The following is a 26,442-nucleotide window of genomic DNA, read 5'->3' as shown; positions in this document are numbered from 1 at the left end:
CAATTTCTTGTTTATTCTAACACTTAATTCCAAAAGTGTCTGTCTCTAATCACAGCCCCCTTTTAAACTCTGCTCAGAAAATTGCCATGCTTTTTCCTTACAGTAAGACCAGTGAATAAAAGAATGGTAGATAGGTGGGATGGAGTTAGGCCTTGTGTAAAAAAAGCAGATTCTAGGCCAGGCATAGTGGCTCACGCCTGTAATCCCAGGACTTTGGGAGGCCGAGGCAGGCGGATCATGAGGTCAAGAGATTGAGACCATCCTGGCTAACACGGTGAAACCCCGTCTCTACGAAAAATACAAAAAATTAGCCAGGCATGGTGGCAGGCACCTGTAGTCCCAGTTACTCGGAAGGCTGAGGCAGGAGAATGGCAGGAACCCGGGAGGCAGAGCTTGCAGTGATCAGAGATCACGCCACTGCACTCCAGCCTGGGCAACAGAGTCAGACTCCGTCTCAAAAAAAAAAAAAAAAAAAAAAAAGCAGATTCTATCAACACCCACTTTTTTAATTATTTTTTTGAGAGAGTCTCGCTCTATATTAACTGGGCTGGAGTACAGTGGTGCAATCATAGCTCATTGCAGCCTCAAACTCTTGGGCTCAAGAGATCCTCCTGCTTCAGCTTCGCGAGTACCTGGGACTACAGGCACTCACTACCAAGCCCGGCTAATTTTTTTATTTTTTGTAGTGACAGGGTGTTGCTATGTCCCTCAGGGTGGTCTTGAACTCCTGGCTTCAAACAGTCTTCCCACCTGGGCCTCCAAGGTGCTGGGATTACAGGTGTGAGCCACTGCCCCTGACCAACACCTGCCCTTTCACCCACAACGTCCTGGGCACTGTGGGGCCTAAGGCAACAACAGGATATGGAGGAATTGTGCCCATTTTGCTTTCCTCCCATAATGCTTTTCCTCCCAGGTCTTTGGACATTTAATTACTTGGTTTATTAATTAATAGTAGCTGTTGCTATCAAACATAATCGTATGTTCTTTCTCTGGGAAGAAAGAGCAATCTCAATAAGTGGATAGAAGAAGCTCATATAGCCTTCTCTCTTTCTTAAACAAGCAACATGTGTTTATTGCAGTAAAAATCAAACAGTACAAAAATATAGAGAGAAATAAACATGGCCAGCCACGGTGGCTCACACCTGTAATCTCAGCACTTTGGAAGGCCAAGGCAGGCGGATCACTTGAGGTCAGGAGTTTTGAGACCAGCCTAGGCAACATGGTGAACCCCCATCTCTACTAAAAATACAAAAATATTAGCCGAATGTGGTAGTGCGCGCCTGTAATCCCAACTACTTGAGAGGCTGAAGCATGAGAATCACTTGAGCCTGGGAGATGGAAGTTGCAGTGAGCCAAGATTGCACCACTGCACTCCAGCCTGGGCGGCAGAGCAAGACTCTGTCTCAAAAAAAAAAGAAAAAGAAAAAGAAACGTTACCCTCACTTTCTTCTTCCTCTCCATTTGTCCTGTAATTTGTTATTTTGAGTTAACGAAAATGAAATAACTGCAAAATAATGGACCATTTTTAGTCATTTTATACTGATGAACACTTCGGTTTTTTCCACTTTTTTGCTATCTACCAACAGTGCTACTTGCTCTGTCTCCCAGGCTAGAGTGCAGTGGTGCAATCTCAGCTCACTGCAACCTCCACCTCCCGGGTTCAAACAGTTCTCCTGCCTTAGCCTCCCGAGTGGCTGGGATTACAGGCACCTGCCACCACGCCCAGCTAATTTGTATTTTTAATAGAGACGGGGTTTTGCCATGTTGGCCAGGCTGGTCTCAAACTCCTGACCTCAGGGGATCCACCCTCCTCGGCCTCCCGAAGTGTTGGGATTATAGGCGTGAGCCACTACACCTGGCCCTTTTTTTTTTTTTTTTTGAGATGGAGTCTTTCCCTGTCATTGAGGCTGGAGTGCAGTGGCGCCAGCTTGGCTCACTGCAACTTCTGTCTCCTGGGTTCAAGCAAGTCTCCTGCCTCAACCTCCCGAGTAGCTGGGTTTACAGGCGCCTGCCACCATGCCTGGCTAATTTTTGTATTTTTAGTAGAGACGGGGTTTCACCATGTTGGTCAGGCTGGTCTTGAACTCCTGGCCTCAAGTAATCTACCTGCCTCAGCCTCCCAACGTGCTGGGATTACAGGTGTGAGCCACTGTGCCTGGCCTTAGTGCTTATATTTCTGTGGAAGAGATTTGAGACATTCCTAAAAGTAGTACATTTAGTATTCCAAACATGGTAGATACTGCACAATTTCCTTCGCCAAAGGGTTATGTACTTTCATAAACAATGTTTGAAAGATTCCCTTATCATTTCACCCTACATGTAAGTCAGTGTCATGGTTGATCTGTGTGTACTCTTTGGGGAGTTACCCTGTGCTGTTATATTTTTTAGGTATGGTGGATATTGCCCGACAGACGGTTGAATTTCTCTACGAAGAGAATGGTGGCATCCCAAGAGACCTTTATCTTCCCACCATTGAAGACATTAAAGACGAAGCAAACAAGTTCACAATTGATAAAGTTCGAAAAGGTTTTGCTTTCCTCCTTACTCCACCTATGAAATTTCCTATGAAATGAGAGGTTGAATTTTCCTTAATGTGCACAAGCAGCTGGTGGTTCTCCTAGGGTGACTCTCCTTACTCCGACTGGGCTAACCTCTTCCACACCGCCCCATGTGAAGCCCTAGAGCAACCCTGGTGGGGCCCTTCCCACTTCCCAGAACTCAGTAGCATGAGCTGAGTGGGGCAGGCAGCTGCACAAGAAAAGAGGTAGGGCCTGGGCTCCGTCTCTACTAAAAACATAGAAAATAGCTGGGCCTGGTGGCGCACGCCTGTAATCCCAGCTACTCTAGAGGCTGAGGCAGGAGAATCACTTGAACCTGGGAGGCGGAGGTTGCAGTGAGCCGAGATCACACCACTGCACTCCAGCCTGGGCCACAGAGCAAGGCTCTGTCTCAAAAAACAAACAAAAAATTCTTTGCCCATTTTAAACTGGCTTATTTGTCTTTTTATTCTTCAATTGTAAGAGCTTTTACAACGTTCTATTATATTACCTTCCAGACTGAGTTGTGTTCTTGCTTGGTTATAACAAAACTGAGGGTTCTGTTAAAGCCCGTAGAGCTATTTTATTTTATTTTATTATTTTATTTTTATCTGGAGAGCTATTTTAGATGCTACATGTAAGAACCCAGATGCAGTGGTACTTTTTCCTGAAAAACTTCTCCCTCTACACTCCTCAGGTCTCACAGTAGTAACCCGCTCTCCAGACAGCAATAATGTAGCCAGCAGTGCTGTTGGAACTGCTCTGCCAAAATTTGCCATCCGAGGGATGCTGAAAACCTTTGGGCTTCATGGAGTCGTCTTAGATGTTGATTCAGTGAGTGAACAGCCATTCTGATTAATAAGCTATTTTATATATACTGAGGCTGTCATGCCCAGATTCCCAGGTACCTTAAAAAGTGATTATACAGATGAGTTTCTCTTCAAATCAGGGATGAAGACACAAAGCAAAAATGCTCTAATGCCAATTGACTTGCCTGAGCTTTCCTCAGGGACTCAGATCAGGGCTGGCAGTAGATGGTAGGCTCTCCAGTCTCAAAGCTGTGGCCGCCTTCAGACCACACCACCTCTACCATTATTTTCTGTCTGACATGTTCAAACTGTTCCTGCATTATATCTACCCAAGTTCCCAGGGAAAAGTCCCCATTGTCCTTGATGAATGGATGATCTGTCATTGCCATGATGGTCATACAGACACAAATCAAAGAAATAGGCTGGGCGTGGGGCTCACACCTGTAATCCCAGCACTTTGGGAGGCCGAGGAAGGAGGATTACCTGAGCCCAGGAGTTCGAGACCAGCCTGGGCAACATGGCGAGACCCTGTCTCTACAAAAAATTAGCTAGTCATGGTGGGCATATCTGTAGTCCCAGCTGTGTGGGAGGCTAAGGTGGGAGGATCGTTTCAGCCTGGGAGGTCAAGGCTGCAGTGAGCTGTGATGGCGTCAGTGTTCTCCAGCCTGGGCAACAGAGTGAGTCCCTGTCTCCAAAGGAAAAAAAAAAAGAAAAAAGTTTTGTCATTTTGATCACGTCATCTCACTGATTCTCTCAGCCTCAATTTCCCTATCTGTAAAATGAGTGTATTAAACTGGATCAGTGGTTTCCTCCTCCATTTTGCAAAGCTCTCTCCTAGGACACAGCTAGGACTTTTCAGGAAGGGGGCAGAGTGAGAGAGGACAAGGCCAAAGCTTTCTTTTGAAAAGAGACTCCTGTTTGAAAGCCATGACTATGTGATTCTGAGGTTGCATGCCCATCCTTGTATTTGAGAAGCTTCCTATGCAGGAAAAACTGGTGAAATAATATACAGATCAAGCCTGAGAGTCTCTGATAAAATATTAATATCATCAATCACTGTATAGATATAAACTTTGGTATCTGTCTAGAGAGAGATACAGATGATACTAGGTTCCATTAATGCTTTGAAATTTACCTTGAAAAAATTTACATCTTTAGGCCAGATGCGGTGGCTCATGCCTGTAATCCCAGCACTTTGGGAGGCCGAGGCAGGTGGATCACTTGAGGTCAGGAGCTTGAGACTAGCCTAGCCAACATAATGAAACCCCATCTCTACTAAAAATGCAAAAATTAGCTGGGCATGGTGGCACGAACCTGTAGTCCTAGCTACTTGGGAGGCCGAGGCAGGAGAATTGCTTGAACCCCAGAGGCAGAGGTTGCAGTGAGCCGAGATCATGCCATGGCACTCCAACCTGGGCAACAGAGCAAGACACTGTCTCAAAAAAAAAAAAAAAAAATTACATCATCTGACTCTATTTTGTCAGAATGTAATTTAACTCATTAGATTTTTTTAGAGGGGCTATTGACTGGTGGTCACTGAGGTGAACTTTCAAATGGAAAATTCCATCAATAATACTGTTAATCTCCCACTGCCTTCTGATGCAAACTTCTGACTCTGATTGTAAGAAAATACATTAGGATGATATTTTTGAGCAATAGAAATGTGTGAAAATAAAAATTAGAAAAATAGAATTGTCCTTATTATAATCATTCTGTTATTTCTAAGGTAATTTCTCTCCAGTTTAATAATCCCTAAATGAAAATTGCATTGGTATTTGCATCCAAAATACATATGTATGAGCTTACTTTTTATTTTCCTAGAAATAAAATACAGCTATCAGACAGATTCCCTGCTTTTAAGATATTATTAACATAAAAACAATGAACATAAATTTTACCTAGCAACAGTGTGCGCTGGAAATATAGCACTATTCTCTTTAAATTGCTAACTTATGATTACATTGAAAATCTTTATTGTATCAATTAAAATTTTCCATCTGGTATGGAAAAACTAAAACACTCAGTACTAAGCAGATGTCTTTGAACTTAGACTAAATCAATGGCATGAAACTAGCATTTATTGCTATAATCTGGTTATATATGTATAAATATATATATATAAGTCTGGTTGTTTGTGTGTTTATGTATATATTATCCTGTTCTTTTTTTATTTTGATTGAAATTTTTTTTTCAATAATTGGCTTTTGGCCTTTCTAGTATGTCATTAATTCACATTTATATTTAAGAATTCATTTAAAATCTCTCTGATTCCTGGCTGGGCATGGCGGCTCACGCCTGTAATCCCAACACTTTGGGAGGCCAAGGCAGGCGGATCACTTGAGGTGAGGAGTTTAAGACCAGCCTGGCCAACATGGTGAAACCCCACCTCCACTAAAAATACAAAAATTAGCTGGGCATAGTGGTGGGTGCCTAGTCCCAGCTACTTGGGAGGCTGAGACAGGAGAATCTCTTGAACCTGGGAGGCAGAGACTGCAGTGTGCCGAGATGACACCACTGCACTCCAGCTTGGATGACACGGTGAGACTCCATCTCAAAAAAAATAAAATAAGATCTCTCCCATTTCTGATGTTTGTTATTTTGTTATTTTCTTAGAAAAGCACATAGCAAGTTTATATAGTAATAAGATTACTTATAATATGTGTTTCCAAAATGTATTGTGAATTCTCTTTCATTTGTTTTGTCTATGAAATAGCAATTAGTTACAAATTATAATACCTAAAAGCCTGGACTGAAAATACACACACACACACACACACACACACACACGCACGCACACATGGAAAACAAAAGCAAACAGCACAAACAGACATTTTCTTTTCCTATTGTAGGTGAATGAACTGGTGCAGGTAGAAACGTACCTCCGCAGTGAAGGTGTGCTGGTGCGATACTGGTATCCTATTGACATGTTGGAAAGGCCCCCAGCAGGCTACCGAAGGACTGCCACCAATGGGCTGGTCACACTGGACAATACCAACCTTCAAATTCACAGGTACAATTGGGCCCTTCTTTCTACGGGGTCACAGAAATCCACCAACTTCGCTCTACCACATGTACCATGTACCATTTATCCTCGGCAAGAAAGTTTTTCCTTCAAAGCTAACACTTAGAGAAGGCAGCTAATAAAGATAACAGCAAAATTGCAGGAGGTGTGAAGAAAAGTCGGGGGATCTAGGGGCCAGGCACGGTAGCTCACGCCTGTAATCCCAGCAGTTTGGGAGGCCCAGGTGGGCAGATCACTTGAGGTCACAAGTTCGAGACCAGCCCGGCCAACCTGGTGAACTCGCATCTCTACTAAAAATACAAAAATTAGCCGATCTTGGTGATGGGCACCTGTAATACCAGCTACTCTGGAGGCTAAGGCAGGAGAATCTATTGAACCCGAGAGACGGAGGTTGCAGTGAGCCAAGATTGTGCCACTGCACTCCAACCTGGGTGACAAAGGGAGACTCCGTCTCAAAAAAAAAAAAAAAAAAAAAGTTGGGGGATCTAGAATCATCTGACTTATGCAACATGCACCCTACTGTGATTTGGGAGGACTGATGGGTAGCTAGAGATTGACTGACTCATTGAACTTAAGACCACCCAAATGCTGCAATGCAATCTCAACCGGAGACAGCAAGAGGTCTTGCCGTCTAGACAGATAAGCGTATCTGGAGTTCTAGTGAGAGATGAGAGCTGGAGATACACTCAACTTGATTCAAAATTGTCAACATCACAAGAAATCGTGATAGCTAATGGATGAATAGCCATCACATTCCATGGATTGGAAGAGCGTGGAGAAAGTTACGGAGAGTAAAGCAAGTCAAGAAAAGGTAAGAAGATGTCCAGGTACAGTGTAAGCTCCTTTCACTGTGAAGCCAATCAGGTATTGGTTGAGTGCTTTCTATGTGGCTAGCACTGTGCAGGCTTCCAGAAGAGAAGGTGTTCAAGGCATGTGCCTGCCCTCAGTGGGCTGAAACCTAAAGATCTGGCAAAGCTCCCTCATGTTCACCATTGCCAATTCCCCTGAGAATTATTCCTTTCCATCTTAAAATGTCTTGTAATAATTCAGAGGAAAATATAATAATAAATGGAATTCTCTAATAAAAATTTCCAGAAACTATTTTTCATGCTGTTCATCCGTTAGCCATCACAATTTCTCATGATGTTGACAATTTTGAATCAAGTTGAGTGTATCTCCAGCTCTCATCTCTCACTGGAACTCCAGATATGCTTATCTATCTAGACGGCAAGACCTCTTGAGATAGACCATCTCCACTTGAGATTGCATTGCAGCGTTTGGGTGATCTTAAGTTCAATGAGTCAGTCAAATTCACAAGACCAAAATAGGTCACATATGACTTTCTTAGCTTTACTTAGCGAGATACAGGACAGGAAGTAGGCATACCACAGGGCAATATCACAAATGTTTCTTCAACAGGGGTCCTCACAGTCGTCCACATAGAAGTTCAGGGGCTATTCCCTGACCCTACCTACTGACCCCACCTACATACCTACCCAAGTGTCAACTCAGGTGTGAAGGAGAAATGTCCCACAGCAGGGCTCCTGTGGCCGGCGGCTCAACAGCCCCGTGTCCTAATCCAAGCTGACATCTCTTGTGAACACTCCACAGGCATGGCTTCCAGGGATTCCAGCAAGAGGCATGCCCAGTTACAAGCATCACCATGCTCCAGAAGCCTTGAAGCTGTGGCTTCCCACCAAGAATGTTCTTCTTCACAGTCCTCCCCATTTAGACACAGCTTGCCTGTGAGGGGTCACTGGTATCATAAGCAGTGCCTTGTGATGTTGCCGACATTCTTTGTCAGGTTTTCAGAAGAACTGACTTTAAAACACCTTAACCAAGGGCAGTTCTGAGGTAGACAAGGATAGGGTTTTGTTGACCTTTAACTCACAAATAATCTCATAAGCCCCTAAAGTTTCTCGTGTGAGGTGGAATCTGAATTTTTCCCTGAAATCTCCTCTGCCTCTGGCCTCCCCATATCTGGAAGGGGCACCACAAACCATCCTTTTTCCTCAAGAGAGCTATCAGCAGGTGCCATTGACTGTTCCAAAATATGTCCCCATCTGCACACGTCTCCATTCCTACCTCCACCACGACAGCCCAGGCCTCGGCTCTCCTCTCCACAACAGCTGGAGCGATCTTTTAGACACAGAAATCAGCTCTCCCTCCTCTAATGCAGACCTTCCCATGGAGTACATTCAAACCTAACCTGCTTCACAGAACCCCACAGGAGCCTCTGAGCTTGGCAGCCCCTCCTCTGTGGTGCTCACACAGCTAGTGTGTTGCTTCCTTAGGGATGGCCCAGAGCTCCCCCTGGCCGTCTCGTTCTGTAATTCAGATCTCAGTGAATACTCACCTCTTCAAAAAGCTCTGCCCTCACCATCTAAGGTGACTGTCCATGCGCTTTTTGTCAGGAAACTACAGTATTTTAATGCTCTCCCAGGACCTGATGTTTTTACTGCTGTTATTTTGCTTGTTTGTTAAAATTTGTTCTTGTGGGCTGGGTGCAGCGGCTTGCACCTGTAATCCCAGCACTTTGGGAGGCCGAGGTGGGCGGTTCACTTGAGGCCAGGAGTTCAAAACCAGCCTGGCCAACAGGTGAAACCCCATCTCTACTAAAAATACAAAAATTAGCCGGGTCTGGTGGCATGTGCCTATGGTCCCAGCTACTCGGGAGGCTGAAGCATGAGAATCACTTGATCCCAGGAGGCAGAGGTTGCTGGAGTCCCCAGTGCCTAAGCTAGGCCCTGACACACATTGTAGACTCAAAATAGATGCTGAAAAGGGTCCCCAAACATACATGCTTGAATATCAACATGGTATTATTAAAAGCTTTTAAAGCTTTATTTAATAAGTCTTTTGGTCATTTTTTTTAGCAAACAACTTTGATAGATGAAACCTGTTGACTGCTGACTAGCAACTGAGAGAGAAGGCAAGAAAGTCCTTATAGAGTTACAATCAACTTACAAGTGTAGGATGTTTAATCAGTGTTAATGCGGTGGTCCTGGTATTGGAAGACATAGGAAACATGCCATGCAGATCTGTGTGATCATTCAGTGGTTGGATTTCTGGTCCTGGCACAGATTTTCATCAAGATTGTATTCTGTGCTAAAGCACTCACAGTGGTTTTAAAGAAGACTTTGGTTAGCTGGGCTTGGTGGTGCATACCTGTAGTCCTGGCTATTTAAGTGGGAGGCTGAGGTGAGAGCATTGCTTGAGCCCGGGAGTTCAAGGCTGCAGTGAGCCATGATTACCAGTGTCCTCCAACCTGGGCAACAGAGCAAGACCTTGTCTCAAATTTTTTTTTAATAAATAAAGAGGATTTTGGAAAACAGAGGCTAGAGCAGCAGTGGCTTCAGAGGCATTAGCAGTGTACAGTGTCCAAACCGGGGCTGCAGGTCAGACCCAAAACAAGCTCATAGCCAGGCGCGGTGGCTCACGCCTGTAATCTTAGCACTTTGGGAGGCCAAGGAAGGAAGATCATTTGAGCCCAGGAGTTCAAGACTAGTCTGGGCAACATAGAGAGACCCTGTCTTGGCTGGGCACAGTGGGTCACGCCTATAATCCCAGCACTTTGGGAGGCCGAGGTGGACAGATCACTTGAGGTGAGGAGTTCGAGACCAGCCTAGCCAACATGGTAAGGCCCCGTCTCTACTAAAAATACAAAAATCAGCCAGGCATGGTGGCACACGCCTGTAATCCCCGCTACTTGGGAGGCCAAGGCAGGAGAATCGCTTGAACCTGGGAGGCGGAGGTTGCAGTGAGCCGAGATCACACCACTGCACTCCAGCCTGAGTGACAAAGCAAGACTCCCTCTCAAAAAACAAAAAAAAGAGAGAGAGAGAGACCGTGTCTCTACAAAAATAAGAAAAAATTAGCTAGGAGCAGTGGCGCATGTCTGTAGTCCCAGCTACTCAAGAGGCTAAAGCTGGAAGATTGCTTGAGCCCGGGAGGTCAAGGCTGCAGTGAGCTATGATCACGCCACTGCACTTCAGTTTGGGCAACAGGGCCTGTCTCAAAAAAGCCCAAGAAAACAAAACAAACAGTTCCGTCCCTGGTAACTTTGGCCTATAAACTCTGAGGTGAAAGCCAAGGGGAGAACCGTGGGGTTCTCAGCTTGCCCATTCAGTCCTTACCAATTTTGTTGCCGTGGTCCTCATGTGCTTTGTTAATGCAGTGAACACATGGGCTTCCAAGGAGGGAGGAGACAGGAGAAGTGTGTTTATTGTTCATCCTGGCATGAGAACCACACAGACTGGTGTTGATAAGGAAGAAACCACCTACGATGTAGTTTCTTAGCTGTCTTCTTTTTGTTTATCTTCACTTCACACATACACTCATCAAGTGTTCCATATGGGGTTGTTTCTTTAATTGCCATTACACCTAAATTTGAATTATGATACACCAGCATTAAATTTAATTAGGGTCAGTAGGAATATCAAATGACCCCTGTGGGTTCAGAGTGAGTTTGGGGCCTAGGTTTTTGTGTTTTAGAAACAGAGTCTTGCTCTGTCACCCAGGCTGGCGTGCAGTGGCACAGTCATAGCCCACTGTGGCCTCCAACTACTGGGCTCAGCAGTCCTCCCACCTCAGCCTCCCAAGTAGCTGAGACTACAGGGCGATTTCTATTTTTTGTAGAGAGGGATTCTCACTATGTTCCCCAGGCTGGTCTCAAACTCCTGACCTCAAGTAATCCTCCTGCTTTGGCCTCCCAAAGTGCTAGAATTACAGGTGTAAGCCATTGCGCCTGGCCCATAAGACATGCTTAGGCACTAATGAGCTATTATTCAAGTTGAATGCCGATCACTTTACAAATTCATCACATAAAAAAATGCCCACGATGGTATTTTTATAATAGCTGTATTGAGATATAATTTACATACCATGCAATTCACCCATTTAAAGTACACAAGTCAGTGGTTTTTATTATATTCACAAAGTTGTCCAACCATTACCACAATCAATTTTAGAACATTTTCATCACCCCAAAAGAAACCCCATATCCATAGCAGTTACTTCCCATCCTCCTTTCCCACCAACTCCTGACAACCACCAATCTATTTTCTGTTTCTATGCATTTTCCTCTGGACAATTTACAGAAATGGAATCCAATATGTGGCCCTTTGTATCTGGTGTCTTTCACTGAGAACATGACGTTTCAAGGTTTATTCCCATTGTGGCGTATGTCAGTCTTTGATCTGTTTGATGGCTGAAAAATACCCCATTGTATAGACTTGAGTTAATGGACACTTGAGTTCTTAACTCAATAACCATTGAGTTAATGGACACTTGAGTTCTTATCACTATTTGGCTATTAGGAATAATGCTACTATGAACATACATGTACAAATTTTTGTGCGGACATGTATTTTTATTTTTTTCCCTACAGTGCTTTTTTGAGCTGGGAAAAATCAAACGTAACAATATAACTTAATGTGACTTTTGTTTAAAACTCAAGTGACTCCTTTAGGGTTTGGAACATCAGGCTGGAAGAGAAGCCTGAGGCGGGATCCTTTTCCTTCAGAACCTGCGACCTGGTCCCGGTATGGGGGCTGGAGCATCAGGGCTTTGAGTATCTCACCCACCTTTTCCCTTGCAGGGAGCTGCTGCGCTGCGAGGCTGCGCTGGCCAGGCTGTACTGCCGCATGGCCCTGCTCAATATCTTCGCCCCCAAGTTGCCTCACTTGTTCACTCGCCTCTTCCACATCCCTGCCATCCGGGACATTACCCTGGAGCACCTGCAACTGCTGTCCAATCAGCTCCTCGCACCTCCTCTCCCAGGTAAAACTTGGCTTTGCTGCTGTCACTCTGGAACTTAGCATCAGGCGGGCGCTGTGCACAGTGTAGTCATTCCCCGCATGAGGGCGAGAAATGCCTCATGGTGCGCATAGGCTCACGTGAGAAATTGCACGCAGGAACTGGGATTCTCCTGGCAGGGCTTTCTCACTCTTCGAAAAATGTAATGGATTACTCACTTGAGTCATTACTCTGTTAAGCATTCATCAAGTTTCCCAATGTAATTGTGGATCAAGGAAAATTAAGTATTACTTATGAAACCAAGTCACTGTATTGTTGCCACAGACATTCTATTTGACATTAGAAAGAAAGGAGATGTTCCTGTCATCAGCATCCTCCAAAGCAGACCTATTTGGTTCATCATAAGTTCTGCTGAGGCTGTTCCAAAGGCCAGCCTGTGTGCCCTTGGCATGAGGGCTGTGTCTGATCCCCAGTGAATGCCAGGTGATGAGTCTGCCCTCACCACTATCCAGGACTCAGGGGCCCTTTCTGTCTTCCCCTGGCATCTCAGCCTCCAGCCTGCCCCCTTGATCTCCCAGCAACTAAGATGGGAACAAGAGGTGAGGCAGGCAGGGGGCACCCCTCAAAGCTCACTTGCAGATAGCAATCTAGGCTCAGTCAGCATCCTGGGTAGCTGCCCTCCAGCTCACAACTGTGGGGTCCCACCCAGCCAGGGCATGTGTGCACTACATCGCTACTGGTCCATATGAGCGCCTGGGGTCCACAGCCCATCCCAAGAACTTAGATGCCCTGAAACATACCTGGAAAGCATCAAATGTGGTGGCAGAAGCTTTGCCCTGATGATCTAACAAGTTTCTCTACAGGCTGTGCCCTGAGGTACCCTGGGGGGGTGGGCCAGGGTAGTCAGACAGGTCAGGCTCTGGGAACCCCTGGATCCAAGCAGCCCCATTTGATATATTTCATAGACCTGGGCCTCTGTGTAGATTTTATTTTAGGAAACAGTTTCACAGCTGAAAAGAAAGCAAAAGTATGAAGCCCATTGATCTCCTGGGTCCCCCTCCACCATCCTGGTGCAGAGGATCTGATTGCCGGCATCTGTTATCCAGGACATCATATCCAGGATAACCCTCCCATCTGGGGTTTCTGGATGGGTTATTCATTGTCTGTTACTTAGACTCTCACAGCTACTGGCTGCTTTGATTCTTGTCAACTTCTGTTTCCTTTCCGTCCCCAGACGGCACCATCAGCTCCAGCTCGATCCTCCTGGCGCAGTCTTTACAGCATTGCATCCATTCCCAGAACTGCTCCGCCACGGACCTCTTTTACCAGGGCAACTCCCAGACAGTGAGAGAGTGGCTCAACGTGGCCATCACCCGGACCCTGCACCAGGGCGAGGAGAGCCTTTTAGAGCTGACGAAACAGATCTGCTCTTTCCTGCAGGTAGAAGTCTAAAGCTCATGTTCCTGCAGTGTGGTTACCATTTTTAACTGGGAGTCTCACTGGCTTGCTGAAAATGACTTCCCTTTCCCTTCCAAGTCCCTATTCCTCTCGATTTCCTTTTCCTAGAAGCTCTTCTGCTTTATCTCATCTGTAGCTTGCTTCCTTCCAGAGGGCTATTTAGTCGTTTGGCTGATTTCCTGGGCCATGTGAGATGAGAAGATGAAATGCTGTCCCTGTGTTTAGCCCGTGGCTTTCCTTATTCAGTGTCTCTTTGCAGACAGCACCAGAGCAGTTCCCCTCCGAAGAGTTCCCAATTTCCGAATCCAAAGTCAACATGGACGTGAATTTCCCTGGGGCAGCTTTTGTTGTTGTGTCTTGTAAAGAAAGTCAATCTGGATTCCGCAAAGAGTAAGTTGCCTGTTCTCAAGAAGATGATGATGGGGAGAGGAAAGCTAAATGAATTCTGGTGAAACTGGCCAAGGAAAAAAATTCAAATCACTGATTCTTTAATGCAAATGACTTACAATTCTCTCCATATTTCTATGTTTGGGGAATTAGTCTATAAAGAATGACCTTCCAAAGTGTGGTGGAAATGACTTGGGCCCAGTTCTCATCTAACGTCCCCTGGTGAGAAGGCAAAGCTGCCTGTCCCCATGTGCATGGCTAGACCCTGTATTAACACCCACCCATCCCTCCTTCTCAGCTCCTCTCTGTACAAGGCACCGTGGGCACGGGTGCTCGTATATGGCCTCGGCCACAAAGTGAAGCGAAATGGCCAGCTGAACCTCATCGAGGCCGCCTGTTACCCGCGGGACGCGTCCCCAGCCAACACTGGGCTTGCACCTCCCCCCACCGCTGACCAGTACCCCTCTGTGGTCCTCTCCACAGACAGGGTCCACATCAAACTGGGTGAGTCTCCAGCAGCTTGTCATGACGAGAACAGCTGGAGTCATTCTCCTCTTGCCTTCTTTTTGAAGCTATAATGAATTTTGTACCTTGCATGTTCCAGTTCCTATTGATAAAGAATAGGACTTCTGGGGACTTCTGGAAGAAACTGCTGCTTCTTTTAGAGGCAGTAAATTAAAAGACTTATCTTTCCTACCTAGGGAAGGCCTGACAGATGCTGTCCAGACTACAGTGGAGATTTCCTTTCTTTTCACAAGTATGTGCTGAGATGTGTCTGTTTAGAATGATACAACCAGAGCAATCACATCCTTACAGCTGGCTCAGGCTATGATAATCCCAGTTGCCATTCCTTGAATTCTCATTAACCAAATTCTCAACATGGCTCCCCAGGGCACTGGCCACTGTGAGAGTCTGCTCCTCAACTAACTGGAAGCTCGATTGCTCTCATCTCCTGGGCATTTTTTTGAAGCCTCCATCGTTTTAGAGTTAGATGAGGGCTCTGCCTCCACATGCCCTGAAGCTGTCACTGCCTGTCCTCTGTATGCACCAGGGCCTGCTGGCTCTGTGTCTGAGTATGCACAGAAAAGAAAGGAAATCCTCATCACAGGCCTCCACTGCTCCTCCTCGGCATGCTTGACAGGAAAAGACTGACGCGTGTTTGCCAGAGACAGAAAACATGTGAACTTTTAGCCAAAATAACAGGCCTGGGCTTCTCCACACCCCAGTCCTTGAGACAATGCATCTTAGGGAATGAAATGAAAGAACATTTCTTCAGTGATTTGGTCATTGCTAAACAACTTTATGGTCTTTTTTATTAGAGTCTGTTTTTCATAGTATTTTTCCTATACTAGCTGTTTTTTAAACTTTACATTTAAAACAGAGGATCTCTGTCATTCCACAATTATCACTATGTAAACATTCACCCCAGAGTATACAAGCCAATGTGGTTTGCTTCTGACTTGTCCAAAGCCCTCTGATGCCCTGGCTTCTGTCTGACTGGTGTTTATAGAGAGGCTTCAGGGGCAGTGCAGGATGTGAGGGGGATCAAGCCTTGGACCTTCTTCCTCTCACTGTAGACAGCTTTGGTCACACGTAGGCCATGGCAGTGACAAAAGGTGATAAGATAATCAAAACCCAAGGTGCCAGTAGTCTTAAGTCTTGGGGACCCCTTGCTGGTCCACTGTAATAAGCATAATGGTCTTAGTGGGATTGCAGCCATACCAAAGGACTGATTATTTCTTTACCAAGCTGGGAATATCCCAGTGAGTCATCTTTTAAAGTGTTACTTACTTTCCCCATTCTGGTTGGTATCTAACTGAATGACAAGTGTGTGTCCTCTGTTCTCATCTCCGTTCTTTGTCCCATTTGCCAAATCCACCCCAGTAAGCGGACTCCCTGGAGGGATGGCCTCCATCTCCTCGTGTCCCTGCAGCCCACTGTCCAGAGTGTCAGGAGTTATGTGTCCTCCTGCTGGAGCAGATGAGTGGGTGGGCTCTCCAGCCCTGTTTCTACGTGCACACCTGGCAGGACCTTTTGTGAGGCTTATTTGGGTCAGGTGCTGCCAATCATCTGCTTTCTTCCTGGGTGCTTCTTGCAGGGGTGTCTCCACCTCCTGGAGCAGTCCTGGTGTTACATTCCCTGCCCCTGGAGTTCCCACTGGCTATGGCCTTCGCAGAGCAGCTGCTGTCCTGGAAATCAGAGGACAGTGAAGGGAAGTCCGAAGATGAGCCTGACACCATTCCGACATCCGTCCTCCTGCAGGTGGTGGAGCTGCTAGGTGAGGCTGCCTTCCCTGGGGATCGGAATCTAGGGTGGGGGTGGAGCTGGCATGGTGCCTGAGGAAGGAGCTTGCCAGGTGGTGTACGGAGTGGCCACAGGTAGCCCAGGCAGCTGCAGCCTCCTTCAGATTGCTGTCATTTGAAGTGGGCTTGGGGAATAGATCTTAAGGTACAACCTAGACTCCCAAATCCATGATTTGCCGGGTATTTTCATTATTTTGAGGATTGGAAACTAACCAGGAAAATAAGATTAACTTTATCCACTTTACTTTAAAACAGAAGTATATGCCATTATTGTAACTTTAGGGGTGAAGGGTGGTGTGGAAATGAACAATGTTGCAAAATCAAAGGTTATAACTGCATAGTTCCTCAAAGGGTCAAAAAGGTTGCAAAACTCATGGAATGATAAATGTAAAAGTTGTGCATTTTACCATATGCAAATTTACCTAAACAAATTCTAAATAAATATTAAACTTTAATGATATGCCTCCTTAAGTGTTTAGGGATGAAGCATACTGATGTCTACAACTTATTTTGAAATAATCAAAAACTAAGATGGGTTTGTGGATGAATAGAGGGGTAGACAGATATGTAGTAGAGGAAATACAGCAACATGTTTATGGTGGAATCTAGCTGGTAAGTGCACAGGTGTTTACTGTATAATTTCTTCAGGCTTTCTATATTTTTGAATTTTTCCATAATGTTGCAGGGAAGAAAACATTGCACACTCGGGCCAGACGCAGTGGCTCACGCCTGTAATCCCAGCACTTTGGGAGGCCAAGGCGGGTTGATCACCTGAGGTCAGGAGTATGGAGACCAGCCTGACCAACATGATGAAACCCTGTCTCTACTAAATACAAAAAATTGGCCGGGCATGGTGGTGCATGCCTGTAGTCCCAGCTACTCAGGAGGCTGAGGCAGGAGGATCGCTTGAACCTGGGAGGCGGAGGTTGCAGTGAGCCAAGATTGTGCCATTGCACTCCAGCCTGGGCAACAAGAGCGAAACTCCATCTCAAACAAACAGAAAACACTGCACACTTGGATGCCTTCAGTGCCTTCAGGGTTCAAACAGATCAGCTAAATGAGGGAAATAAAGAGGAAAGTTGGCAGGGGGACTTTGGTGAGCTGGAGGCACAGAGGACACGTGCCCTGTCATCCACTGCTGCAGGAGAACATGGCCCTGCTTCTGCCAGAACCGTAATTTCTTTCTTTTTCTTTTTTTTTTTTTTTTTTTTTTTGAGACGGAGTCTCGCTCTGTCGCCCAGTCTGGAGTGCAGTAGCGCCGTCTTAGCTCACTGCAAGCTCCGCCTCCCGGGTTCATGCCATTCTCCTGCCTCAGCCTCCAGAGTAGCTAGGACCACAGGCGCCCACCACCACGCCCGGCCAATTTTTTGTATTTTTAGTAGAGACAGGGTTTCACCATGTTAGCCAGGATAGTCTCGATCTCCTGACCTCGTGATCCACCCGCCTCAGCCTCCCAAAGTACTGGGATTACAGACATCAGCCACTGCGCCCGGCCTGGAACCGTAATTTCTTATTTCAAGAAAATCCAGGAATCCAAATGTTGATGTGAATTTCTCAATTTTTAAATGTTGGCAACCAAGTCAAATGCTTTCATACACCCTAGGAGGGCCAAGCGCAGTGGTTCACACCTGTGATCCAGCACTTTGAGAGGCTGAGGCAAGAGGATCACTTGAGTTCAGGATATGGAGCAACATAGCCAGACCCTTTCTCTGCAAAAAATAAAAAACACCCAGGGAGTGGATAGGGGGGACGTAAGCAGAGAACACTGTCTGAGAATGAGTTTCAGCTCATAGGCCGTCATGTGCAATTTTGGTGAAGAATTCTCTCCAAGGTCGTCTTACATGAATGCTAAATGGTAGAGCAAGGACAACGGAGGTGACATGAATAGTTCTGGCATCTGAGGGCCTAGCCCTGTGCCCCAGCAGAGAGGGGAGCAAGGACACCTGTCCTCTGTGGAGGTTCTATGAGAGCCCATGTTCCAGGACAGTCACAAACTTGTTTCCAACCAGAATTTGCAAGCAGTGTCAGTCCTGAGAGAGCAGGAAGCTTGATCCCCTCTTTGGTAGGTGCTGGACTTAGTAAGTCAGCTTCAGCAGGCCCTTGGGATTCCCCCGGCCAGTAATCTTTTATCCTGTACAAGAGCCATCTGGATGTAGCAAACTGCAGTTCACTCTTTTGCAGGGTAAGGGCTCAGCTGGCTCAGTGGGACACAGGCTTTAGATGTTCATGATCCCTAATCGTGTCTCACGTACATGAGCTTTCTCTCTTTCCACTCAGATCCAGGGTACATGACTATGTGAATGTAAGATATGCGTCTGGTATGAAGGAGACCTTGGCACAAACGTGTGTTCCATCTTGTGGTTCTAGACAGTGTTTCCCAAACTTCAGTCATTATCATGCCACCGTTATATGATTGTTTCCATGTCCACAAATTGTGCCTGTCAGCATTTATATACTTACTTATTTTATTTTTTTGAAATGGAGTCTCACTCTGTCACCCAGGCTGGAGCGCAGTGGTGCGATCTCAGCTCACTGCAACCTCCACCTCCTGGGTTCAAGTGATTCTCCTGCCCCAGCCTCCTGAGTAGTTGGGAATACAGGTGCCCACTACCATGCCCAGCTAATTTTTTTGTATTTTTAGTAGAAACAGGATTTCACCATGTTAGCCAGGCTGGTCTCAGTCTCCTGACCTCAGGTGACCCACCTGCCTTGGCCTCCCATAGTACTGGGATTACAGGCATGAACCACTGAGCCCAGCCAGCATGCATATATTTAACAGTTTTTATTGCAATCAACTCCTCCTTTTTTAAAACTTAAATTTAGTTTTAAGGAAACCTTGGCTGGGCACGGTGGCTCATGCCTGTAATCCCAGCACTTTGGGAGGCCAAGGGGGGCGGATCACGAGGTCAGGAGATCAAGACCATCCTGGCTAACACAGTGAAACCGTGTCTCTACTAAAAATACAAAAAATTAGCCGGGTGTGATAGCGGGCGCCTGTGGTCCCAGCTACTTGGGAGGCTGAGGCAAGAGAATGGTGTGAACCCAGGAGGCGGAGCTTACAGTGAGCCGAGATGGCACCACGGCACTCCAGCCTGGGCGACAGACTGGGACTAAAAAAAGGAAAGGAAACCTTTACATCACTTCTCTAAATACAAAATTAGTATCCATTGGCATAACTAACAGGTACCCATAAAAATAAATACAGGCCGGGCCTGATGTCTCACGCCTGTAATCCCAGCACTTTGGGAGGCTGAGGCAAAAGGATGGCTTGAGCCCAGGAGTTCAAGACCAGCCAGGACAACACAATGAGACCCTGTCTCAATCAATCAATCAGTCCATCTATCCATCCATTCATACATACATACATTTGAAGAAAATAGTTGCCGTCACAAAAATCTAGCTGAATGCTGTTCCCTGTCAAAGGCTCTGGGACTCTGGCCCACTTTCTCTTAAGGCTATGCCAGCCGGCCAGGCGCAGTGGCTCACACCTATAATCCTAGCACTTTGGGAGGCTGTGGGCAGATCACCTGAGGTCGGGAGTTCGAGACCTGCCTGACCAACACGGAGGAACCCTGTCTCTACAAAAAATACAAAATTAGCCAGGTGTGATGGTGCATGCCTGTAATCCAAGCTACTCGGGAGGCTGAGGCAGGAGAATTGCTTGAACCTGGGAGGCGGAGGTTGCGGTGAGCCAAGATCGCGCCATTGCACTCCAGCCTGGGCAACAAGAGCGAAACTCCGTCTCAAAAAAACAAAAAAGAATATGCCAGCCTTGGCCAGGTGCAGTGGCTCACATCTGTAATCCCAGCACTTTGGGAGGCTGAGGCACACGGACCACTTGAGGCCAGAAGTTCAAGACCAGCCTGGCCAACATGACGATACCCCATCTCTGCTAAAAATATAAAAATTAGCTGGGTGTGGTGGCACATGCCTGTAATTCAAGTTATTCTGGACACTGAAGCATGAGAATTGCTTGAACCTGGGAGGCGGAGGTTGCAGTGAGCTGAGATCGCGCCACTGCACTCCAGCCTGGGTGATAAGAGACAGACTCTGTCTCAATTTAAAAAAAAAAAAAAAAAGCAGCTTAAAAAATTATTAAAGAAGGTCGGGCACAGTGGCTCATGCCTGTAATCCCAGTACTTTGGGAGACTGAGGCGGGTGGATCACGAGGTAGGTCAGGAGTTCAAGACCAGCCTGGCCAAGATGGTGAAACCCCATCTCTACTAAAAATACAAAAATTAACTGGGCATGCTGGTAGGAGCCTGTAATCCCAGCTATGCGGGAGGCTGAGGCAGAGAATTGCTTGAACCCAGGAGTCAGAGGTTGCAGTGAGCTGAGATCACGCCACTGCACTCCAGCCTGGGTACCAGAGTAAGACTCACTCTCAAAAAGAAAAAATTATTTAAAAAATAATTTAAATTAAAAAAAAAAAAAGAATATGCCAGCCTCACGGCCAGGCACAATGGCACACACCTGTAAACCCAGCAGTTTAGGAGGCTGAGGTGGGAGGATTGCTTGAGCCCAGGAGTTCTAGACCAGCCTGGGCAACATGGCAAAACCATGAAAACTGTCTCTGCAAAGGAAAAATAATAATACAAAAATTAGCTGGGCATGGTCTCACACTCCTGTAATCCCAGCTACTCAGGAGGCTGAGGTATCACTTGAGCCTAGGAGCAACAGTGAGCTATGATTGTGCCACTGCACTTCAGCCTGGGTGACAGAGCAAGACCCTGTCTCAAAAAAGAAAAATAAAATAAATAATGCCACCCTCAAAGTAAGGCTTTCTTGTTGGCAAAAATCAGGACTAAAAGAGGAGTTTAAAAGGAACAGTGTTTCAGTGTGTGTTTCAGTGCCGTTTGGTAAAATTGGCTTGTGTGCCCCATAGTAAGCATCCAGTACTTTGGGAAACATTATTCTAGGGACTTATCACCAACATGCTGCATAACCTTTTGAGACAAAATATGATGGTGTTTTGCTGGCACCCTGCCATTGGGCACAAGGGTCAAAGCCGTCACCTCTGGAGCCGACCTGTCAGCTCTGAATCTCAGCTCTCTTGTCTGGTAGCTGTGTGCCTTCCAGCCAGGCCTCCACCTCCCAACCTCTGTTTCTCCATCTGTAAGAAGGGACTGAATTGCGCAGTCACTGTTCACAGGGTTGTTATGAGGGTTGATTCCAGGCTCAGAACTGCGCCTGGAACATAGCCAGTGCTGCATAGTAATTACTGTTACTATTTTCATTTGCCTCAGGAAACTTCTTGTGGACCACGGACATGGCAGCCTGCGTGAAGGAGCTTGTTTTCCATCTCCTGGCAGAGCTCCTGCGCACGGTGCACACCCTGGAGCAGAGGCGGCACCCCGCTGGCCTGTCCTCCTCAATCGCCCTCCAGCTGAACCCCTGCCTGGCCATGCTGATGGCCTTGCAGTCGGAGCTCCACAAGCTGTACGACGAGGAGACGCAGAACTGGGTCTCAGGCGGCGCCTGCGGGGGCTCCGGGGGGGCGGCGGCCGGCGACCAGGGCAGGTTCTCTACCTATTTTCATGCACTCATGGAAGGGTGCCTGGCTGTGGCCGAAGTGACCCTGCCTACTAACATGAGTGTCACAGCCAGTGGGGTGACCTCAGCGACCGCCCCAAATCTCAGTGACTCGTCCTCCTCCTCCTCGTCCTCCCCAGGACAGACCCCACAGAGTCCCAGCCTCCTCTCCAAGAGGAAGAAAGTCAAGATGAAGCGGGAAAAGGCCTCCTCGTCGGGCAAGCGCCAGTCTTCCCGCACCGTGGACTCGGACCCCACCGTGCTCAGCATCGGAGGCAGCAAGCCCGAGGACATGCTGTGGTTCCACCGCGCACTCACCCTGCTCATCATCCTCCGCCACCTCACCAGGAAGGACCCACAGGGGCTGGGCGTGACGAGTGACGCCATCGCCGATGCCTGCCAGGCCCTGGTGGGCCCCACCGCCCACAGCCGCTTGCTGGTGATCTCCGGGATCCCCACCCACCTGGACGAGGGCGTAGTCAGAGGCGCCATCCGCAAGGCCTGCAACGCCCACGGCGGGGTCTTCAAAGACGAGATCTACATCCCGCTGCAGGAAGAAGACACCAAGAAGCCGAAAGACAAGGCCGAGGGCGGGGACGGGAAAGTTGAGCCCGAGAAGACACTGGCCTTCCCTGGCACAGACAGCATGGAGGTCAGCACGTCCAGCAGCCTGACCCCCGCCATGAGCATCAGCGCCTCCGCCTCCACCAGCCAGGCCTCCATCTGCAGCTCGCAGGGCATCTCCCAAACCGTCAGCGACCTCTCTGTGGATCCGCTGCCTGCCGGCCTCGAGCTGCCCATCCCTCCGGGCCTGTTGGAGCCCCACGCGGTGTCCAGCCAGGAAAGCCTGGACATTTCCCTGTGCAGCACCGGCAGCCTGGGCAGCCTGGGCAGCCTGGGGGAGCCCCTGGACAATGCAGAGACGGCCTCGGTGTCGGACATGGGCTCCATGTATACAGTCACTTCCCTGGACAACCAGCCCCTCGCCGCCCGCCCCATCAAAGGCTTCGCAGTCGTGGAGGTAACAGCTTTCAAGCCTCTACAACCACTAAATCATGACCCATTTCAATCCCCCAAGCCTCTTTAAATCTTCCAAAGTTATTTCCTAGTAGGTAATGGTGGAGCCGTTGGGGGCTCCCTGGGGCAGCCCTTGGAATGAGCACAGTGAGGCTGCTTGGGGTAACGTCGCTGAGTGACACCAAGTCCCATATCACGAAGTAAAGGGGAGCCAGAGGGCTCAGGGCCTGGCCTTCCGCGGTGGGTGGGCGCCATCAGTGCATTCTGACTCAGCCCCATCGCATCTTGAATGGCCTTGGGTTCTTTTTGTTCTTTTTGGTGTTGCCATTGGCAGGAGGGATGGTCACTGAGCAGCATGAGAATAGACTCCTGCCATTCTGTCCCAGGTGATTCTGAGTTTCAGATGACCTGCATGCTAGTGAGTCATAGTTCCACTTCAGGATCCCATGTATTTCTTAGGCCTCGCTGTTTAGAAATCCTGCATCAGAGCCTTTTTGTGCTTTTGCATAACAGTAAGGTAGGGAACTGACATGCATTACTCTCCCAGCAGGCTTTGCAAGGAGGGTTGAAGGATCAAGCAGCTGGTTTCTTTCCTAGAATCACTTCTTTGAATCCATCATCCTCCTTCGTGGGGACTTCCTCAGAGTTAGGCATGAATTTTTCCTCCCTGGGAATCAGAGTAAAGCCACAGACCTGGCCGGGGATTAGTGACAGAGATTTCAGGTTGAGTCATTTGCTAAAAGTCACTGTTGTTGGCCTGTGGGAGAAAGTTTCCCAGGAGGTCCAGCTCACCAGAGTAGGGCAGCTGTCACATCTCTCCAGATGAATAGAGGGTTTCCAGGAAAAGGTGGGAGGGAGAAATTCACTCACACTGAATGACTGGTCAAGCTACTCAAATCCTGACCCTGTTCTCTGTTCACACAGATAAGATCCCGAGCCAAAATTGAGAAAATTCGAGCAAGTTTATTTAACAATAATGACTTGATTGGTTTGTCAAGTTTGGATGGTGAAGATGAATTGATGGAAATGTCAACAGAAGAGATTCTAACCGTGTCTGTAGTAAATCAGAGTCTCTTTGATACTCAAGGGAGCCCAGGGTTAGAAGATTATTTCAATGATAAGTCAATTAAAGGTGGGTTCTGGATTTGTTTTTAATCTGTAGACTTTTTGTGGAGCAATTTTAGGCTCACAGAAAAAAATCTGCATTAAAATCTCCTCCCCTCCCCAGTGTCCCCTATTTTTAACATCTTGCATTAAAGAGAAATTTGGCAGCTACTCCTGGGTTGCAGATTTTGAAAACAATTCAGAGAGTGTTGGTGAGATGGCACAAGAGGCTCCATTGTTTGTCAGTGGGGGCTGGTTATGTGCATCTTTGTATGATGTGAAAAGAAATGTTCCCCCTTCTCCCAGCTGTCAGGGCGCTGAAGGCCGTGGGGGCAGCCCCTGCCACAGGCCTGCCGCGTTCCAGCTGGAGAGGCTACCAGGGGTGGCTTTGCGCCGCCTGCAACAGGCTTGAATGTGGGCTTGTATTCAAGTCATTTTTTCCTTTTTGTCTAGCCAGGCTTCCCCTGGTTCAAGTGCAGTGTATTTATTTTGTTCTGTCCTGTGCAGCTAGAACATTGCTGGTAATTATTTCATCATATGCTTGAGGACAGCTCATGCGTCCCCCTTGTAAACTGACTCCTGGGAAAGAAACAGTTCCGTCCCTTTTTTCTCCGAAGTCCCATTTGCCAGCCCTTTTGCCATTCTGGTGGCTCTTTTGTGGAGCAAATTCTGCTTCCCCACTAATTTCTTTTTTTTTTTTTAATTCCTCTTTTTTTCCTTTTTTAATTCATTTTTTCTTTTTAAAATTCTTTTCTTTAAAAAAAATTATTTTATTTATTATTTGTACAGAGAGGGTCTTCCTATGTTGCCCAGGCTGGTCTCAAACTCCTAGGCTCAAGCAGTTCTCCAGCCTCGGCCTCCCAAAGTGTTAGGACTATAGGCGTGAGTCATCACACTGGCCTTAATCTAATTCTTTAATGTTTGAAATTTCATCTTAGAGTTGCTATGTTGTTCTATGTTTTTGAAGTATAAAATTGTAATCTTTTTTTTTTTTAAGACAGAGTCTCGCTCTGTCACCCGGGCTGGAGTGCAGTGGTACAATCTCAGCTCACTGCAACTTCCACCTCCTGGGTTCAAGCAATTCTCCCTGCCTCAGCCTCCCCAGTAGCTGGGATTACAGGTGTACGCCGCCATACCCAGCTAATTTTTGTATTTTTAGTAGAGACGGGGTTTCACCATGTTGGCCAGGCTGGTCTCGAACTCCTGACCTCAGGTGATTTGCCCGCCTTGGTCTCCCAAAGTGCTGGGATTACAGGTGTGAACCACTGCGCCCAGCCAAAACATGTAATATTGAGTAGAGGTTTTGTTGTTTTAAATTATTACCCCAGGCCGGGCACGGTGGCTCATGCCTGTAATCCCAGCACTTTGGAAAGCCGAGGCAGATGGATTGCTTGAGCCCAGGAGTTTGAGACCAGCCTGGTCAGCATAGTGAGACCTCGTCTCTACAAAAAATAAAATAAGCTGGGCGTGGTGGCGTATGCCTGTAGTCCCAGCTACTCAGGAGGCTAAGGTGGGAAGATCACTTGAGCCCAGGAGTCAAAGGCTGCAGTGAGCTGAGATCATGCCACTGCACTCCAACCTGGGTGACCCCATCTTTAAAAAAAAAACATGGTTACCCCAATCATGAAATCTGGAAATGTTCCCTCAGAGGTAGGATCAGGGTGAGGTAAGTGAGATCTTGGGTACACAATTTAATGGGGCTCCAAAAAACTCAGTCAGTAAGAGAAATAATATTGTAGTATAGTTTTTTTAAAGTCAAAATTAAAGTATCCATGATCAGCAAAGTGTTAAAATTTTAAATAAAGATAGGATCAGCATTACTGATCTTTTTCTCTTCCTCAGGCTCTGATATGGGTCAGCACAGCACTGTAAATATTTTGTTCATCATGGAGGTTTTTTTACGTTAATTTTTTTTTTTTTTTGAGATGGAGTCTCACTCTGTCACCCAGGCTGGAGTGCAGTGGTGTGATCTCAGCTCACTGCAACCTCCACCTCCCGGGTTCAAGCAGTTCTTCTACCTCAGCCTCCTGAGTAGCTGGGACTACAGGCACTCACCACCATGCTGGCAAATTTTTGTATTTTTAGTAGAAAGGGGTTTTCACCATGTTGGCCAGGCTGGACTCGAACTCCTGACCTCAGGTAATCCTGCGGAGGCCTGCCTCAGCCTCCCAAAGTGCTGGGACTACAAGCGTGAGCCACTGTGCCCAATTTTTTTTTTTTTTTTTTTAGCTGATGAGTGCTACTAAATAATTTTGACTGATTAAAATACTGCAGTAAAGTATTGTTTATCTTGATGACTGAGGTTTTTGGTGTTTTCTTAAATCTTGCCTGGCATTGAGCAAAGACCTCGGTGGGCTCACCCTGGTCCCCGCCTTGTCCCACATTGGCATGCGTTTTGCCCCCTCAGCTCTCAGCTGCCCCCAAAGTCGATGTCAGGTCTGCTTAACAGGAAGCCTGAGGTCTTTCTGCCATGATTATCTTTCCCAGTCTTCTCATACTTAGATACTGAATTTTAG

The 26,442-nt window shown here is 47.0% G+C and overlaps 1 protein-coding gene across 22 annotated transcripts in view; it reads left to right on the top strand.

Moving 5' to 3' along the window:
• HECTD4 (HECT domain E3 ubiquitin protein ligase 4) overlaps positions 1 to 26,442 on the top strand; it is a 222,107-nt gene that overhangs the window by 175,167 nt on the left and 20,498 nt on the right. For all 22 annotated transcript variants that reach the window (XR_010147786.1, XR_010147785.1, XR_010147784.1 and 19 more), the window contains 10 exons: positions 2,389 to 2,526; positions 3,235 to 3,371; positions 6,196 to 6,356; positions 11,968 to 12,149; positions 13,360 to 13,565; positions 13,843 to 13,973; positions 14,269 to 14,474; positions 16,069 to 16,248; positions 21,520 to 22,826; positions 23,747 to 23,954. Coding sequence is in view for 19 of the 22 variants with exons in the window: in XM_016924278.4 (XP_016779767.1) it covers positions 2,389 to 2,526; positions 3,235 to 3,371; positions 6,196 to 6,356; positions 11,968 to 12,149; positions 13,360 to 13,565; positions 13,843 to 13,973; positions 14,269 to 14,474; positions 16,069 to 16,248; positions 21,520 to 22,826; positions 23,747 to 23,954 (2,856 nt within the window). In the remaining 3 variants the exon portion in view is untranslated. The remainder of the gene's footprint in view (positions 1 to 2,388; positions 2,527 to 3,234; positions 3,372 to 6,195; positions 6,357 to 11,967; positions 12,150 to 13,359; positions 13,566 to 13,842; positions 13,974 to 14,268; positions 14,475 to 16,068; positions 16,249 to 21,519; positions 22,827 to 23,746; positions 23,955 to 26,442) is intronic.

The sequence above is a fragment of the Pan troglodytes genome, chromosome 10 (assembly GCF_028858775.2).
Source record: "Pan troglodytes isolate AG18354 chromosome 10, NHGRI_mPanTro3-v2.0_pri, whole genome shotgun sequence".
NCBI classification, from domain to species: Eukaryota; Metazoa; Chordata; class Mammalia; order Primates; family Hominidae; genus Pan; species Pan troglodytes.
This window is presented reverse-complemented; position numbering and strand designations above follow the sequence as displayed.